At 43.3% G+C, this 15,898-nt stretch overlaps 1 protein-coding gene across 2 annotated transcripts in view; it reads right to left on the bottom strand.

Annotated features, from left to right (window-relative positions):
- LOC143359335 (nephrin) overlaps positions 1-15,898 on the bottom strand; it is a 331,551-nt gene that overhangs the window by 307,298 nt on the left and 8,355 nt on the right. For both annotated transcript variants that reach the window (XM_076797228.1, XM_076797229.1), the window contains exon 2: positions 6,575-7,096. In XM_076797228.1, coding sequence (XP_076653343.1) covers positions 6,575-6,635 — 61 coding nt within the window. In that variant the 5' untranslated portion in view covers positions 6,636-7,096. The remainder of the gene's footprint in view (positions 1-6,574; positions 7,097-15,898) is intronic.

The raw sequence follows: 15,898 nt of genomic DNA, 5'->3' as shown, positions 1-15,898 counted from the left end.
TTCGAATTATTAAGGGAAGGAATAAAACACAACGGTATTTGTAAATTCTTTAGTCCTGCATTGCTCGTGCCAGGAATAGTTAAAATAGCTATCGCGAAAATTTTCAGGCTGTTAATTTTTAATATCCTTGACATTTTTATGAGAAACACTCTTGGCTATGTATAGACAGCCATTGACTATTCAGTGCTAACACGAATTGGGTTATTAAGAATGGCCTTTAATTTGCTGGGGATGCATTAATCATTTTTGTCATGAATGCATAAAATCGACAGCCGAACGATCGCTCCGAGTTATTTTCTATGTCAATCAACGTATGTAATACCCGTGTGCAGAAACTGTTCGATCAAAATGGTGGATACAATTTGTTAAACGAATTGCTTGTATTAAATATGAATAATAGTGCAGTACCTGCTTGACAAGTATGGTCCAGGTGGTTGATATTTCAGAAAAATATTAACAAAACGCTGAATTGTTTCGCTTTCGACAAATATAAACTCCCATTTTCACCACTTTTAATCGTTCATAACTTACAAAACAATTGACCAATTTCGATGAAATGTTCATATAATGACTCGTATGAATCTGCAAGATACATCTTTCAAATTTTCGTTACAAGCCCAAATAAAAAAGTTGTGAAAAGCAACTTTTACCGTTGAAATGGATAAACAAATGTGTACACAGGATTGCAACTTTAATAACTAGTTTTGAACAAACTTGCCGAGGTTAATGCAGTCTTTGGCAAAACGTGCGTTACAAAACCGCCGGCTCTGACAGCCAAAACAGTGGCGACAAACGGAAATTCCAGTGTCACCAGATTAAGACTTGTCTCCCACTCTACCCTTCCCCTTCTACGGCGCCATTCCCCCACTCTCCGGCGGCGAGCATCCCCACGCTTCCGCCACGGACCTATCACGTGACGTGACGCGCGCACCCAATTCGCGTAGCGTCTGCGCCTGCGTCGTGACTAACCCGGTAATGGCAGAGAGGTGGCAACTGTATTCCCCTCGATTTCCCCTATCTGTCGACACTGGGAAGTACGCCAATCGATTCAGAGGGCGAGAGATCAATTATAACTGTTCATTAATTCAAGAATTCCAAAATTTTCAGCTTGGCGGGAAAAACTGTAGTTCGGTCTATTTACAAAAAAAAAAGTCATTGCGATTTAAATTCTGCGCCATCAATCACGAGGCTGACAGCGTTCCGAGAAGACCGATAGTTCGCAGCCGATTATCGCGATTCTCGACGTTCATCGGCAAGCGTAAATAGACTCCCGTTTGTAATCCGTAATTGATTGGACAGTCCCGATCGCGGTCGAAGGAGAACACCGTGCGAGATTAAAAAGGGGACAGGGTGCGCGCGGAGACGTTATAATTTAGAGCGATAGGATCGGGCGAAATATCTTCGCGTTAATAAACGTTGCACTCCACCGTGTGCATCGATAACGGGAATCTAATGAGCGGGGACGGGGGTGGGTTCGAGGGTTAAGTATTGCGCCGGGCAGAGACGCAAATACCGGCGGCGGCCGGTTCAAACAGTATCAATGCCCGCCGCGGTATAACTCTCGGCCGCTTTCATAAATCTCGGTAGCCGATTGTTAATTTCCAAGTAACAGTGCCGCGCGGGCGCGACTGCGTCCCGCCGTCTCCCCTCTGTTTTACGCGTGCACGGTATTTGCACCTCATTAAAGAGCATCGACCGATCGAGGGTCGCGTCGCGCCGTACTTTTCGACACCCGTTCAAACGCGGCGACCCCCGAAAGCCTGCGAAGACACCGTTCGCCGTCCGATTTTACGGCTTCATATTGTCCGTCCGGCGAATCGAGACTCCGGATTTACGAGCTCCTATGAAATCGTAAATTCGACGGCGCGTGCGCCCGCCATTGATAAAGAAGACAGGCGACGGAAACCGAACGATCCTATCCGAGGCAGCGTATTCGATCCGGCCACGGACAAATATTTCATTAAGCATCGAACAGCCCGAGCACGATGCTAGATCAAACGTCCCCAGGATTACCTAATGGTCCACTTTATTCGAAATCCGTGCGCGCGCGCGCGCGCCTCGATTCAACTCGTTCGAAGATCTAGGTCAATAAAATTGCTCGCGGATTTATCGAGGAATGAATGGGATATCAAACGTGTGATTAAAATATCCGATAGGAGTCCCGTTATTTTTCGGGATAAACGCGACACGGGACAATTAAAATTATGTAGAAACTACCGGGGACCAGAGCCGCCATATAAGGACTTGTCTCCCCACTCTACCTTCCCCTTCTACTATTCCCCCACTCTAATTTCCCCCTCCTCTGCGCTGTTCCCCCACGCTTCCGTCACGGCCCGGTCACGTGACGCGGTCAAGCTCCCCCACTCGAATTTCCCCTTCTACCTCGCTTTTCCCCCACGCTCAGCCACGGGCCGGTCACGTGACGCGGTTGAGCTCCCCCACTCTAATTTCCCCTTCTACCGCGTTTTACCCCCACGCCTCCGCCACGGGCCGGTCACGTGACGCAGTCAAGCTCCCCCACTCTAATTTCCCCTTGTACCGCGTTGTACCCCCACGCTCAGCCACGGGCCGGTCACGTGACTAACCCGGTAGTGGCAGGGAGAGGGTAACTTTTTCCTCCCAATTCGAGTCGATTCCCCTAACTGGCGACTCTGCGGTGGACAGCCAAATTTTCCTCAGCGGAGAAGAACTTCGATACACGAGGCGCAAAATTGATCAATGTAACCATTTTGTTTTTTGCGTTTATTGAAAGCGTAAGGGGCTTGAACCACGGTTAATATTTTAACTCTGTTGCATTTAATTTACTAATTAGAGTATTTTTGTACACCAGTCGAATGAAACAGCCGAAACCATAAAATATATTTAATATTTTATTCAAGAATGAAACAGGTAGGTAGGTTTACTGCTGTTACAGTTAAATGACGTCCAAAGGGGAATACAATATTATTCCACCGTACCGCGAAACGAACAATTACGAATCTCATTCGCGTAAAATAAACATATGTTTTATTTAATACCGGGACGGAAATTTCAAACGACTGTATCTCCCGCATAAACCGTGAACCCGGAACGAATTTTTAGGACCGCGACATCTGCCGAGCTAATAGCAGTTGAATATACAGCCCGCGGCGAAAAGATAGCGCACCCCATAAATTTAATGTTTCCATAATTTGCACGTAATAAAATCCACTCTTCGTGCTTAAAGATTTTAATTACGCCACGTGATATACAACTATAAAAACGTAGCGTTCCCTTAGCAGAAAGCCGCCGAAAATCAGCATTCATGGAAACTGTCGAGCAAAAGTGGATTATAAAATGTCGTTATTTCCCGAATGTTGTTCTTATAAAATCGAACGGTTTGATATTTTTATGCAGTAGTACGTTCGCGCTCAATTTGAGAGGAGTTTTATAATGACTATTGGACCGTGGATTTTATGCATCCATGCCAAAAATGAGAAGATAAAATTTAAAACTGTAGAGGGATTAAAAGAGTTTATGAATATTAATGTATTAGCCTTACTTTATTGAAATTGTTAAAGGTAGAATAGCAGTTTTATTTCGCTGCTGTGTTTCATAATCGATGCACACGATTTTTATATTTTAAATAAAATTCCGCAGTCTATTAACGATGTATGAACAATTTTTTAATCATTAAAAAAGAAATTTAAAAAAAAAACCGTTTACTATAACGATACGAAACCGAGGCATACGCCCGGAAAATGTTTAAATTAAATATTTAGAATTATTGAGCAGTAGCTCTCCTTTTTTCAACAATTACTTTATTTATTCTGTTTCTCTCCCGTCTCTAAACATTTTTCCCTCTTTTCATTCTTATTTTTTCTTTCTCTTTGCAGGTTTCAATCCTCGTCTGGAGGAGAAGTGATAATAGCTGATTTAGCTGCTTTTCTTCCTGTGTTAGGAGCTTTTCTCTCTTTTCTTCTGACATTGGACTCGCATGAAATGGGGCTATAAAACCCAGATTACTGCGGTCGTATGTCAAGTTCGAAGGTGCAACTCTTCCAAATCCTGAGGAATACCTCTTCATTAACTACAGGCTTATATTTTTCCGTCGGATATAAAAATGTCCACAAAATAACCTGTAGCACTCTGTGCTATTGTCCCTCCTCGTGGACTCCTCCAATAATTCGTTCAATTGTGCCAGTGAGTATGAAAGAGAAGAGTGAGTCGTTTAGAATTTTGCATCTGATTCGAGAAAAATTATTTCACCGCAATATTTAACCCTTTGCACTCCGGAATTTTGTAAACACCTGTTAAGTGTCGAGTCGCGCTCGACAAAGGAGTGCAAAGGGTAAGCAAAAAGATCAACAATTTCCCCGGGATTATCAAGCTCCGCGACTTTCGGTAGGTGTGAATTCTCCATCGAGCATAAGACGGGAAATCCATTAAAGCGGTATAGCTGTTTACGTTTGATCGTATCGGACACAGCGGTGCACGCGCAGCCGTAAATGCATAAAATCCGCGGTCTAATAATTAAACTACTTGTGCCGGAATTGATGCAACGGCGGAGCATCTCTGATACAGGTTGTTATCGATGCAGGCAGCGGAATAACAAAAACGGGTCACAGGAGCGTGCATTATGGAGGCGAGGAAACAATCGCTCCGGTAACATAATTCCTGAAGGTATAGTGCACGGCACACGACACGCATACGTAGACGTAGACTGACTCGCGAAAGTGTTCGAACGCTCGCTATTAGAATAACTGAAATATGCAGGCTCCAGATCTGGAAATAATATTATAACTACTATAAAATAAAAGTATCAAGATTGTGTACAGGGTGTCCCAAAAATGTTAAACTTCCTTGAAAGAGCCGATTCCCAAGGTGATTTGAAGTAACTTTTTCCTTTGCGAAAATTCTCTGCGCGGCCCTGTTCTCGAGTTATTAACGAAAAACACGGGACCAATCAGAGCGCGGTTACGGCGGACGGACTTCGGCTCGGCCAATGCCAACGCTACGCTCACCCGTAGCCACGCCCCGATTGGTCCATGTTTTCCGTGAATAACTCTGTAACAAAGCTGCGCAGAACATTTTCGCAAAGGAAAAAGTTACTTCAAATGATCTTAGCAATTCTTTCGTGGAAGTACAACATTTTCGGGACACCCTATATATAAAATTTGAAGCTAATCGAACGATATTTGTAGAAGTTATAAAACTTTTTGTTAGCCCGTTTCAGTACATTATTGGAATTCCTAACAATTTTTATAAACGTCATTCGCTCCAAATTTCATATACATGGTCATGATACTTGTGTCTTGTAATAGCTATAATACTACTCTGACATGTTATTTTATTTTCCCGATGCACTATACATGAAGTAGAAGGCGTGGACGCGTAGGTGTGTACAGCGAAATGGTAAAAAGAGAGTGCGTTTCTCCTAATTGAATGTTCCTTGGATAATTTCGATCGGCGGCAGAGGCGAGATACCTCTAATTTAATTAAAAGAGGAAAAATTTGAAAAGCGGCGGGCATAGTTCCGCGCGGGGCGTCCCCGCGCTAAACCGTGTGTTACGCGTATATACGTATACGCATATATGGTATATCGCGGAGCGCATATTTTACCCGTGCAACGAACTTCCCACTGAAAATCATTGCATTCATTGCAGCGTAATAACCCGTCACGAACTTTGAAATTTCAACGGACGCGAACGAACGCGTCGAGCTCGTCGCGCGCGCGAAACCCCGGGCCTTCTACAGCAACTCTTTCAAAGGGGTTCGAAACCTATCGATCGCACTTGAAAATTCTTCGCCCGGCTTCGAGCACCGATTCATGCATTCGAACGCCGTCGGATCGAGACACTTCCCTAGGAACTTTCCCACGTCGGAAACATGCAAAATCGTAGTTTCGTTTAGGCGGTTCCCACCGCAGAAATATTCGTGCGAGGCGTGACCGTCTCGAAACCTCTAGAAAATTCACACCGATGCAACACATACTCGTTTTATCCCCCGATCCTAACGATCAAGGTTCGACCGCGTTGTTGAACTCGTCTCAACTTCGTCCACAACAGTATAAAGTTAGAAATATGCGATGCCATTTAGAAAATCATCGATGACCTTCGAATGACCTTGGAGAATTTTTTTATATCCACGTATTTTTGACATTTTCTTCTATTTTCCTGAACCACCCGGTATACAGTCGTTTTAACCAATTCGTTGATCAGGGGGTCGACTGTAATCACTGCGCTGCGGCGTTAAATCCGCCATTTTTATTAACCTTTCGCCCTTACAATTTGATCCCGAGGCTTCAGATTAAAACAGATTACATCGTCCGACGCTTTGAATACGCATCTGGAGGAAAATAGAATAATTTTTATCACCACGTTTGATTCTGTTGGGCACAAAAGTGTTGTGGAAAAGTTTAAAGCGCGTAGAATAAAGCAAAGTACAATTAAAATTCGAACACGCCACGGTGTCCGAATACTTTTGTGGAATAGTTCTCCATCGTAGGGGATGGCGTGTGAGACAAAGGCGCCATCTTGGACGCGTCGGGGGAAAATCGAGGGATCGGCAATCGGGGAGGAATTTCTGGACAGATCAAGAGATAAATCTCACGAACCTTGAGCGTGGACGACAGTGAACGAGGCGACGATACCAAAGAGGAGGACGTGACACCGCATTTTTCTCCTCTCGTTTCCGGTTTCAGTCCGTGTCCTTCGTTCGTTGTATCCAGTTTTGTTTCACTTTTGCACGGGAATCCAAGCGAGAGGAGCGATCCCCTACCCCTCTGCGACCGGTGATTTCGCTTCTTGGTCTCGGTGTAAACGGAACAAGGGAAAACAGCGGCCGCGCACTCGATTTTAATCGCGTTTTCGGCGTGTATCGCGTATCGCGTGCCGGTTAATCGGCGGTATTTGTTTCCCCGTGGCCGTGGCTCGATCGTTTAACGTCACGAAAGATCCTGTATTCATTCATATCACTCGACGCTCACTTTCCGAAACACGGCCGTTTTCATTGTTTACCAATTCCTCGTGTTCCTCCCTTCTCCATTGAATACTGCCCCGGCAATCTGGCAGTCACATCTCACGGTTACCACTGGTCGTCCCTGCTGGTGTACTTTGGCCCGGCTCTCTCGATCATTCTACGAAACAAAATGATATTACATTAGGTCGTTGTATATGAAATTTATCAGATTATTATTACGGTGTCCCAAAAATCTCGAGAAATCTCGCACGGGGTGGTTCCCGAGGACATTCGCAGTAACTTTTTCCGTCGCGTAAATGTTCCCCGCGGTTTTGTTCAGGAGTTATTCGCGAGAAACGCGGACCAATCAGAGCGCGTCTACAGCGGGTGGACTTCGGCTCGGCCAATGCCAAGGCCACGCTCAGCGCTACCTATCGTCGAATTGCGATAACTCTCCCATAAGGGTTTAATAACTTCAAATTCGACTATTGTAAATCTCGGTTATAACATGGTTTCCACATAACAAGATTTATTAGATTTGCTCAACAACCCTTATGAGCTTCTTCTGAGTTTCACTTAACACGGCTTTGATACAGCACCAAACAAATTCAACCTGATTCGTAGCCGCTCGGACACGGAACGGTTCCGTTCACTGTACTGATAGTTTAATATCTAATTACTTTCTTTACATTAAAGAATGTTTGTCTGATCAGTGCTGAACAGGACCGTTCCGTGTCTGTACGGATAATATGAATCGACCTTTAATTGTATCACAGGATAGCACGTTATTAATATGTGATTTATATCGTAAACTTTCGCACACCACGGGACTCACGAATTAGGCGGTCTACCCCGCGCGCGCATGCGCAGTAGTAGCACCGCGCTGTCACCGCCAGGTGGCGAAGCTTTTCTTGTATATACAATATCCGAGACTGATCGTAAAGATAGAAATCGCTTTTGCTAATCTATTCTAGGTTTCTTTGACTCTTACTATGCCCCCAGTACGATCGAATCTGTAAAGTAACGCGCAATTACTATGTTAATTTACAAGAAGTTGAGACAGGTGCGAGAATGGCGAGGCGATAAAAGAAAATGGCAACTCTGCACGAGAACAGAAATTGGAAGAATGGTAAGAAGTTTGCTATTCTTAGTGTAAGAATGGTTAATTATTGAAAATTATTCCAGAAGGCAATAAGTTCTAAATGATGGTCACCTACAGGTACATTCACGCTATGTAATGAAAGAGTAAACAGATGAATTTCGGAGGAACGCTACAGGGGTCGAAATCACTGTAACAAACGACGAATTCCGAGCTTAAATTTTCCCACGGATAAAAAGGAAGGCTGTATCACGCGATAAATCAACGCGATTCCGTTAGCGGAGCACCGACGAGCCTAAAAGTTCCCTGTCCCACGCCAGTATTTCACTTTTCGAGGCCGCCGGAAACTTTTATGTAGATCCCCGAAGTTGTTTAAAGTCCTTCGTGGGGCGCAGACAAGAATACCTGTCACCTGTGGTCTCTGGCCAGGTTCCCGAAGATTTTTCCAATCGCGTCGAAAAGTATCGATCAAAGACGCGAACCAGGCAGAGAGAGAGAGAGAGAGAGAGAGAGAGAGAGAGAGAGAGAGAGAGAGAGAGAGAGAGAGAGAGAGAGGAGCAGGAGAGATAGAAAGAGAGAGAGAGAGATAGTATGAGAACAGAAGGGAGGGTGGAGAAAAGTTGGGCAGGTAAGCAAACCCAATGGAGTCAAAAAGTTAGGCGCATCGCGGTGCCACCGATCTCCGGCTGCAGTCTTTCCGTTCGAGCGAACTTGCCCGGGACTCGAGAAGTTCGGTAAGTGAGTAAAGAACAAGGAGTCGAAAGGAGCACGGGCCTAGAAGAGAAACGGATACTTCCTCTCTCCGCGGATGATGCGCTGCGGCATCGGTTGTTAAAACCAGGAACATAACCGGCGAACGATGAGAGGAAAGAAAGAGAGAGAGAGAGAGAGAGAGAGAGAGAAGGGAGAGAAGAAATCCGCTCTTTCGGTGCCCGATAAGCCACCGCGTTTCCTATCTTTCCGCGGCGGAGTTTTGCATTCTCTTTCACTTTCCGCTTCTTATCCGGCCGTCCCCGATCGCATAGAACACCACGGCGAAATATGCTAACGCCGTCCTGAAAAGCTGCGCCGACTTTTTGAAGGATTTTATCGGCGATGATTGATGAACCCCCGACACGTAGTACCTTCTCTACCTTCTTCTTCTTATTCCTCCAGCTTCTACGTTCTTCCACCTTCGTTTAGGATATTGCTCTCTACGTGTTGTACCGTCGCGTACAAATCAAATAGCACTCGAGCTTGCGCTTCCTGTTGAGAGAATGGAGGAGAGAGATAGAGAGAGAGAGAGAGAGAGAGAGAGCTCTGTCACTTTGCCTGCAACTTTCCTTTCGACCTACGCCATTGTCGCCAGCCATCCTAAATCCTCCTGCTACCACCGTTCCTCCTGGCACTCTGGACCCGCGGCAACGCATAATTGAATAAAACCGCTAAGTGATTAATTGCATGAACCATCGCGGCGCTCTTCCTTGCCAACTAACTTCGTGCTCGACTTTAAAGGACGTTCACTGGACCCGTGTTCTGCTTTTTATGCGACGTCCGCCTGCAAATCGTCCACCGGATTTTTGCGAGGACATGTTATACAATTATCCCCAAGAATCCCCTCAAGGGCGAATCAATTTTGTCCAAGTCAGCTGTTGGGTTGTGTTCAATTTAAACCATGCAGGCAATGATTTAAGCTGTGAAACGTTGAAAAATTCCTACGGAAACTCATTGCAAAAATTGAAACTGATTTTTCTAGAGTGAACTGGAAACAATCTCGGCCACCTCGCTCAAAGACTATTTTATTTTCCAGAGGCTCGAGACGATTCCACGTTGCCCGGCAAATATTTGCGAAATGGATTACGTTGTTGGGCAAACACGTAAACAATACTTGACCAATATTATGGCTCGCGAGCCGGTACATGTAAATCACAATGGGTTTATACGGTGTAGCGCTATACATAGCTCCTCCCCTCCCCCTCCCCCTCCCCCGTGTTGTATATAGGTAATCACTTAGAATGCAGTAATGTATATCTAACCCACTTCACCGTCGACGGAATTTAAATTTTGATTCTGGGGTTGTTACTGTGGCGCTTCCTAGGCAAAGAGAGAGAGAGAGAGAGAGAGAGAGAGAGAGAGAGAGAGAGAGAGAGGGAGAAGAGAGAGGAGGTTCATTTGCAGCAACGCGGCGGCGTGGCAGCCCAAAGGCTGACTGATTAGACTGCCATGGACGTTACCGTTTTTCGTTCTTTGGAATGTTTACCACGTCTTCGAAACGACGCAAGGGGAACGGTATTTTGACATGCCAAGTCCTTTCTGCAATTGGAAACTCTGACAAAAGTTCCAAGCGAGAAAAGTTTTTAATGAGGTTTCCCTGTCTCTTGCGAGGTAATAGGAGCCCGGGAGATATCGTAAGCGCGATTATGTACAGTGAATAGCAAAAACGCCCGTACCCTCTTCGCTCCTGGCTGAATCTGCGCCTTACGTTTTTCGGGGAATTGTTAATCAGATTTTTAATGACTGCATTTCAGTATCAAGGAGCAGTTCAGAAAACTTTTTAGTTAGACAATGATCGCGAAGACAATTACGTTACCGAGAACATTTTCTTGGTTTACGATCGAAATTGTTATTGTTATTCGGAAATGTATCAACAAAGGCTTGGGTATGTGTTAGAGGTTTCTGAAGAATAATAATAATCGGTCGGTAACGTGTTAACAGGAATATGTAGAGGGACGAAACGATGAGATACTTTGCACATTCGTGTAGAATTTATATGGAACATGAATTAACAATTGCATACGTTATTTGAATTTAAAAGAGAATATATGCGTTTATATTCGAACAAGAGAAAATTACATGCGTTGTACTTCCAATTCCAAAGCTCGTACCGATACCCACATTTTATCATAATACTCGCACTTCTTAATTGTTATTTTAAACATCGCGGTTCGTAACACAATTTTATATGAACGTCAAATTTCGACTCTTTTTTTAACATAGTTCCAAATTGTTCGTACGACTCGATTAAATCATTTATCTGTTGAATGGAAAGACATTTCATTCGTACTGTTCCTTGAACAGTATTATTATCCTACTCCAAAATTAGAAGAATTAACGACGGTGCTTATTTGAAAGATCGGACGGAAAGTTCGGCGAAAAATGATTAAAGAACGCAAATAGAAGGAAGTCGAGTCGCAATTATCGGAGTACTAAATTTACACGATCCTGTCCGCCTATTAACGGACTGTGCTACTGTGATTGCCACAGAAGCGGTGGATTTAGAAACGTTTATTTTTCCAGATAAACCATTTGAGTTACATATGCGACATTTTTCGGGATCATGGAAAAACGTTTCTGGGTCATGCTAAAATTTGTTCAAGTCATTAATTGATATAAACATGTTCCAGGTGTAAAAATTGACCGCGGATTTTTCAGCAAAATGGCCCAAGTCAGTTGTTACCAAACAGAAAGTGACAATAAATGTCCTTTTTTAACGATTTTAAAATGTTGAGAATACTGTAGCGACGTCGTTCAATCCTAATATTTTTACGGTTATGTATTTGGCCATTTTTGTCACGAATCCGTAAAATCCGCAGTCTACTTATGACATACTCTAAATTCATATAACTGCGACTAATAAGATTAAGAAGTCACTGGTGGACGTGCCAATAATAGTCTCCGCTTTACAAAGAGAAGAAACTGATTAATAAAAAGAAAAATCGAGCACAGCGGAACTGTACATTACGATCCAATATTTCCCTCTATATGGTGCTCCTTTGTGCCACGATTTAATAAACATCTCTGTCCCCTCCTCCCTCCGCCACTTACTGTTAATTCTAAACAAATACTCTTTAATATTTCAATTTTATCGTCCGCGCGCAGATTTTTATGGTCTTTCACGGCTCTATATCACAAACTAGTCGAACCCTCGTGAATAAAAACTGATAAATTCAAGATCCACTTTATCACTGTTTTCGAATTACACCCAAAGGATAAATGGTCGGCAATTTCAGCCCGGCGCCGATAAAAAACAACCGGCCGACAAAATATAATTCAACGGCGCAAGGATCCGAGAGAGAGAGAGAGAGAGCGGTGGGGGAGAGAAATATGTGGTAATTCGATTCGTCGAAACATTCAAGGATTTTGAAAAATTTTAATTACATTGATTTAAAATGTTTAAACTCTACGTCCCCGCCGGACGTAAAATTAATTACACGGCGCCGTTATTCATCCGTATTATACATATAGAACATTTAATTAGAATCACGAGCACCAGTCCCAGAAATATAATTGCATTATGGCACTCGTGGAGAATGGAGGAAAGAGAGAGAGAGAGTGTGTGAGTAAGGAGTCTGCACGTTTGTCTACGTAGATCGATATTTCATACCATATTTAGCCGGCTAAATTAATAGACGCGGCTCGACGCCGCGCCGGCTCGGAGAAGATTGAATTTTAAAACTTTCACTCGCGGCCACTACTTGAATGACCCGCTCCACTGTACGACAAATTAGTTTCCGGTTCTGCGCGAACGAAACCGCAAGTATTCCGAATCGCGCGCTATAAATCATTCGCCCGCGAATTTTCAATACACACCCGCCGATTAACGAATCACGGCACCCGCAAAATCACGGATTCCAAATTTTTCTAGATGGTAAATCGATTTGTATCACTGTGAATATATATCTGCTTAAGTGCTCGATATATTTGTAAATGGGCGTGTAAAATACTAAAATGTGAAACAGTTGTTCTGAAAAAAATTCCTTTAAGAAAAAGGAAATCAAAAAATATATAGGGCGTCTAATTTTAATTATTTCCACTTTTAAAAAATAATTTGCCTACCTCAAGTACCCATAAAGTGCAAAATTCGGTTCAATTTCCTTAAGAACAAGGAGGCCTACCAAAAAATGTATAAGTCATGTAATTTTGATTATTTTTACTTGAAAAAAATCAGGTATGTATCTCAAATATTCCTGAATGTGTGTGAAAAATCCTAATGTAGAAGATTTAATAGTTCTCCCAGAAAAAATTCCTAAGAAGTGAGAATCAACAGAGGCAGGTCCAATTTCCTTAAGGAAAAGGAAACCGACCAAAAAATTTTTAACTCATTTAATTTTGATTATTTTTACTTGAAAAAAATCAGGTATGTATCACAAATATTCCTGAATGTGTGTGAAAAATCCTAAAGCAGAAGATTTAATAGTTCTCCCAGAAAAAATTCCTGAAATGTGAGAACCAATGGAGGCAGGTCCACCCGAGCAAAAAATATATAACTCATGTAGTTTTGATTATTTTTACTTGAAAAAAATCAGGTATGCACCTCAAATATTCCTGAATGTGTGTGAAAAATCCTAACGCAAAAGGTGTAACAGTTCTTCCGTAAAGGACTCGGAAAGAACAGAGTCTCTTCTGACTCGTCTCGCTGTGGTTTAATTTTAGAAATGGGTCGTCTTGGCGAAAAGGAGGGGGGTTTCGATGGGAATCGATGAACAGGGTTTGCAATAAGACGACGCGTTTGTAAACGTTCGCGGTTAATAAGTTGTTGGGAACCGGAGTGTTTCCCTCCGCCGTCGAATAACCCGGGAAACGACGGCGAGCAGAGTCCCTCTGGGCAGCTAGCCGTATTAGCAAATTCGATTCCGCGCGGTAACTTCCGTCGATGGAACACGAACCAGTGGGATAATGCAAACGACGCCGATGTCGCCGTTTAATAAGGTTTTTCGCCCCCGGGAAACCGACTCCGGGACCCTCGGATTCCACTTATGACGTTTCTCGCTTCGTCGAAATAGAAAACGAGCGAACGGATTTTCCGTTCTCGCGGATTCTCGCCTGTCTGAAGCACCCTTGCATACTTTCGAACAGCGAATCTTACTCCCAAAGAAAAGCCTCTGTGACGAGATTCGAGTCGATGGCTCTAGCACGGGGGTAGTTGCAGGGTGAACATTGTTTAACGAAGTAAGCCGTTTTCCTCCTGTTCTGCTCGGCGAAAAATTACGAAAAAATTCACGAACATGCCACTTGATGACGTGCACGACTGTGAATTTTTTTCAAATTTTCGGCAGAACGGTCGATTTTTAAAAAATTCCGGAAGTTTAAGATTGCTGATTGTTCCGGATTTTTGGAGATTTCCAATTTTTAAAACACGTTTGCCTAATCCGAAAAATCTATAAAAATTCACAGTGACGTACGCAATCAAGTAGAATGTTCATGAATTTTTTCGTAACTTTTCGTAGAGTAGAACAGGAGAAATAGAGCAAATTCATTAAACCGTGCCCACCCTATAACTACCCTTGTGGTAGGGGTGTCGCCTTGAAACTTGCCACAGAGGTTTTTCTTGGGGAGCTCTATCGAATGGTAGGTAGGGTCATCCAATCAATTTCGAATGGGGCACATTTGACCCCCTCGTCCCGCTATGCTCTTTAATCTAAGTTTAGACAAACTGAAAGAATTTCAGAAAGTAGTTGGATTACTTTCGACTTATTAAAATCAGGAAATGAAGGAAGAAGTTTTTCGTCTGGTTCCTGTTGTTTGCAGTTGAGATAGAATATTTTCATTTTCCAAGATGCACGTCATCGTTGTGCGTTCGTATCAAAACGTATAGCGTGCGCATAGGCGTCGATACGAAACTCGATGTGCGGCGATCATGGGCGAATGGTATGCGATGCTCGGAAAATTGTCGAAAATTCCATCGGCGAATGCGAGGGTGTGTCGGCCGGACATTCGCCGCATATTTTAACGCGGGGGAGAACACGCGGAGGGTTTCGGCGACAAATCTTTCCGGCGGCGGGAACGACCGGGACGAATTGCTGTTTCTCCGGTGGAACAGGTTGCCCTTTCTTCCCCCGAAAGAAGCGTGGAACTTTCTTGGGGAACCAATAAATTCATTGGTTTCTACTTTCCGGGAGGGGGGGGGGGGAGAATGTAAACCCTTCTTCGGCGGCCGTTCCGCGGGCTTCGGACCAGTAAAACTCGTCCGAGCCGAAACGTGAGGAGACGTACAAGTAAATTCGATTTAATAGCGGCGAACTTGGATCATAGATTATGGATATAGCCGAGCAACTTTTTCCTCCATGGGAAGTTCGCAACGGGCCGAGCAAAGAGCCCGAGTTTAGGGGGTGTTCTGCTTTTGAGTGCCATTTTTTCACCGGTTTTCACGAATTTTTTCTGGGAGAACCGTTGAACCCACTGCATTCGGATTTTGCACACACATTCAGGAATATCTCAAGTACGTATCTCATTTTTTTCAAGTAAAAATAATCAAAATTATACGAGTTAAAAATTGTTTAATATGCTCCCCTTTTCCTAAGGAAATTGGACTTGCCTCTGTTGTACTTCACTTTTTAGGCATTTTTTCTGGGAGAACCGTTAAACCTACTGCATTAGGATTTTGCACACACCTTCAGGAATATTTGAAGTACGTATCTGATTTTTTTCAAGTAAAAATAATCAAGATTATATGAGTTAAAAATTGTTTGGTAGGCTCCCTTTTTCTTAAGGAAAAGTGGACCTGCCTCTGTTGCTTTTCACTTTTTAGGAATTTTTTCCAGGAGAACTATTAAACCTTCTGGAGTAGTATTTTGTGCACACATTGAGGAATATCAAAAGTACATACCTGATTTTTATCAGGCAAAAATAATAAAAATGACATGAGTTATATATTCTTTTATAGAGTACGTTTTAGATGAAGAATATTATACAAAAACTTGTCAAAATCGTCTACTAATAGTTTGTATTAATCATTTTCGCTGGCAACAGGAATAGTCAGGGGTATAGTTGTTAAATAAAATATCTTTCCGTGGCGGAAGAAAACAGGCTTTTCGTTTTACCGTACGAATCGAAAATTCGCTAATTTTCGCGTGGCTCGGCCGCGGGTGCGCGCGTTATTTGTGAAAGCGAAGCTTCGATGGG

The sequence above is a fragment of the Halictus rubicundus genome, chromosome 11, assembly GCF_050948215.1.
Source record: "Halictus rubicundus isolate RS-2024b chromosome 11, iyHalRubi1_principal, whole genome shotgun sequence".
NCBI classification, from domain to species: domain Eukaryota; kingdom Metazoa; phylum Arthropoda; class Insecta; order Hymenoptera; family Halictidae; genus Halictus; species Halictus rubicundus.
This window is presented reverse-complemented; position numbering and strand designations above follow the sequence as displayed.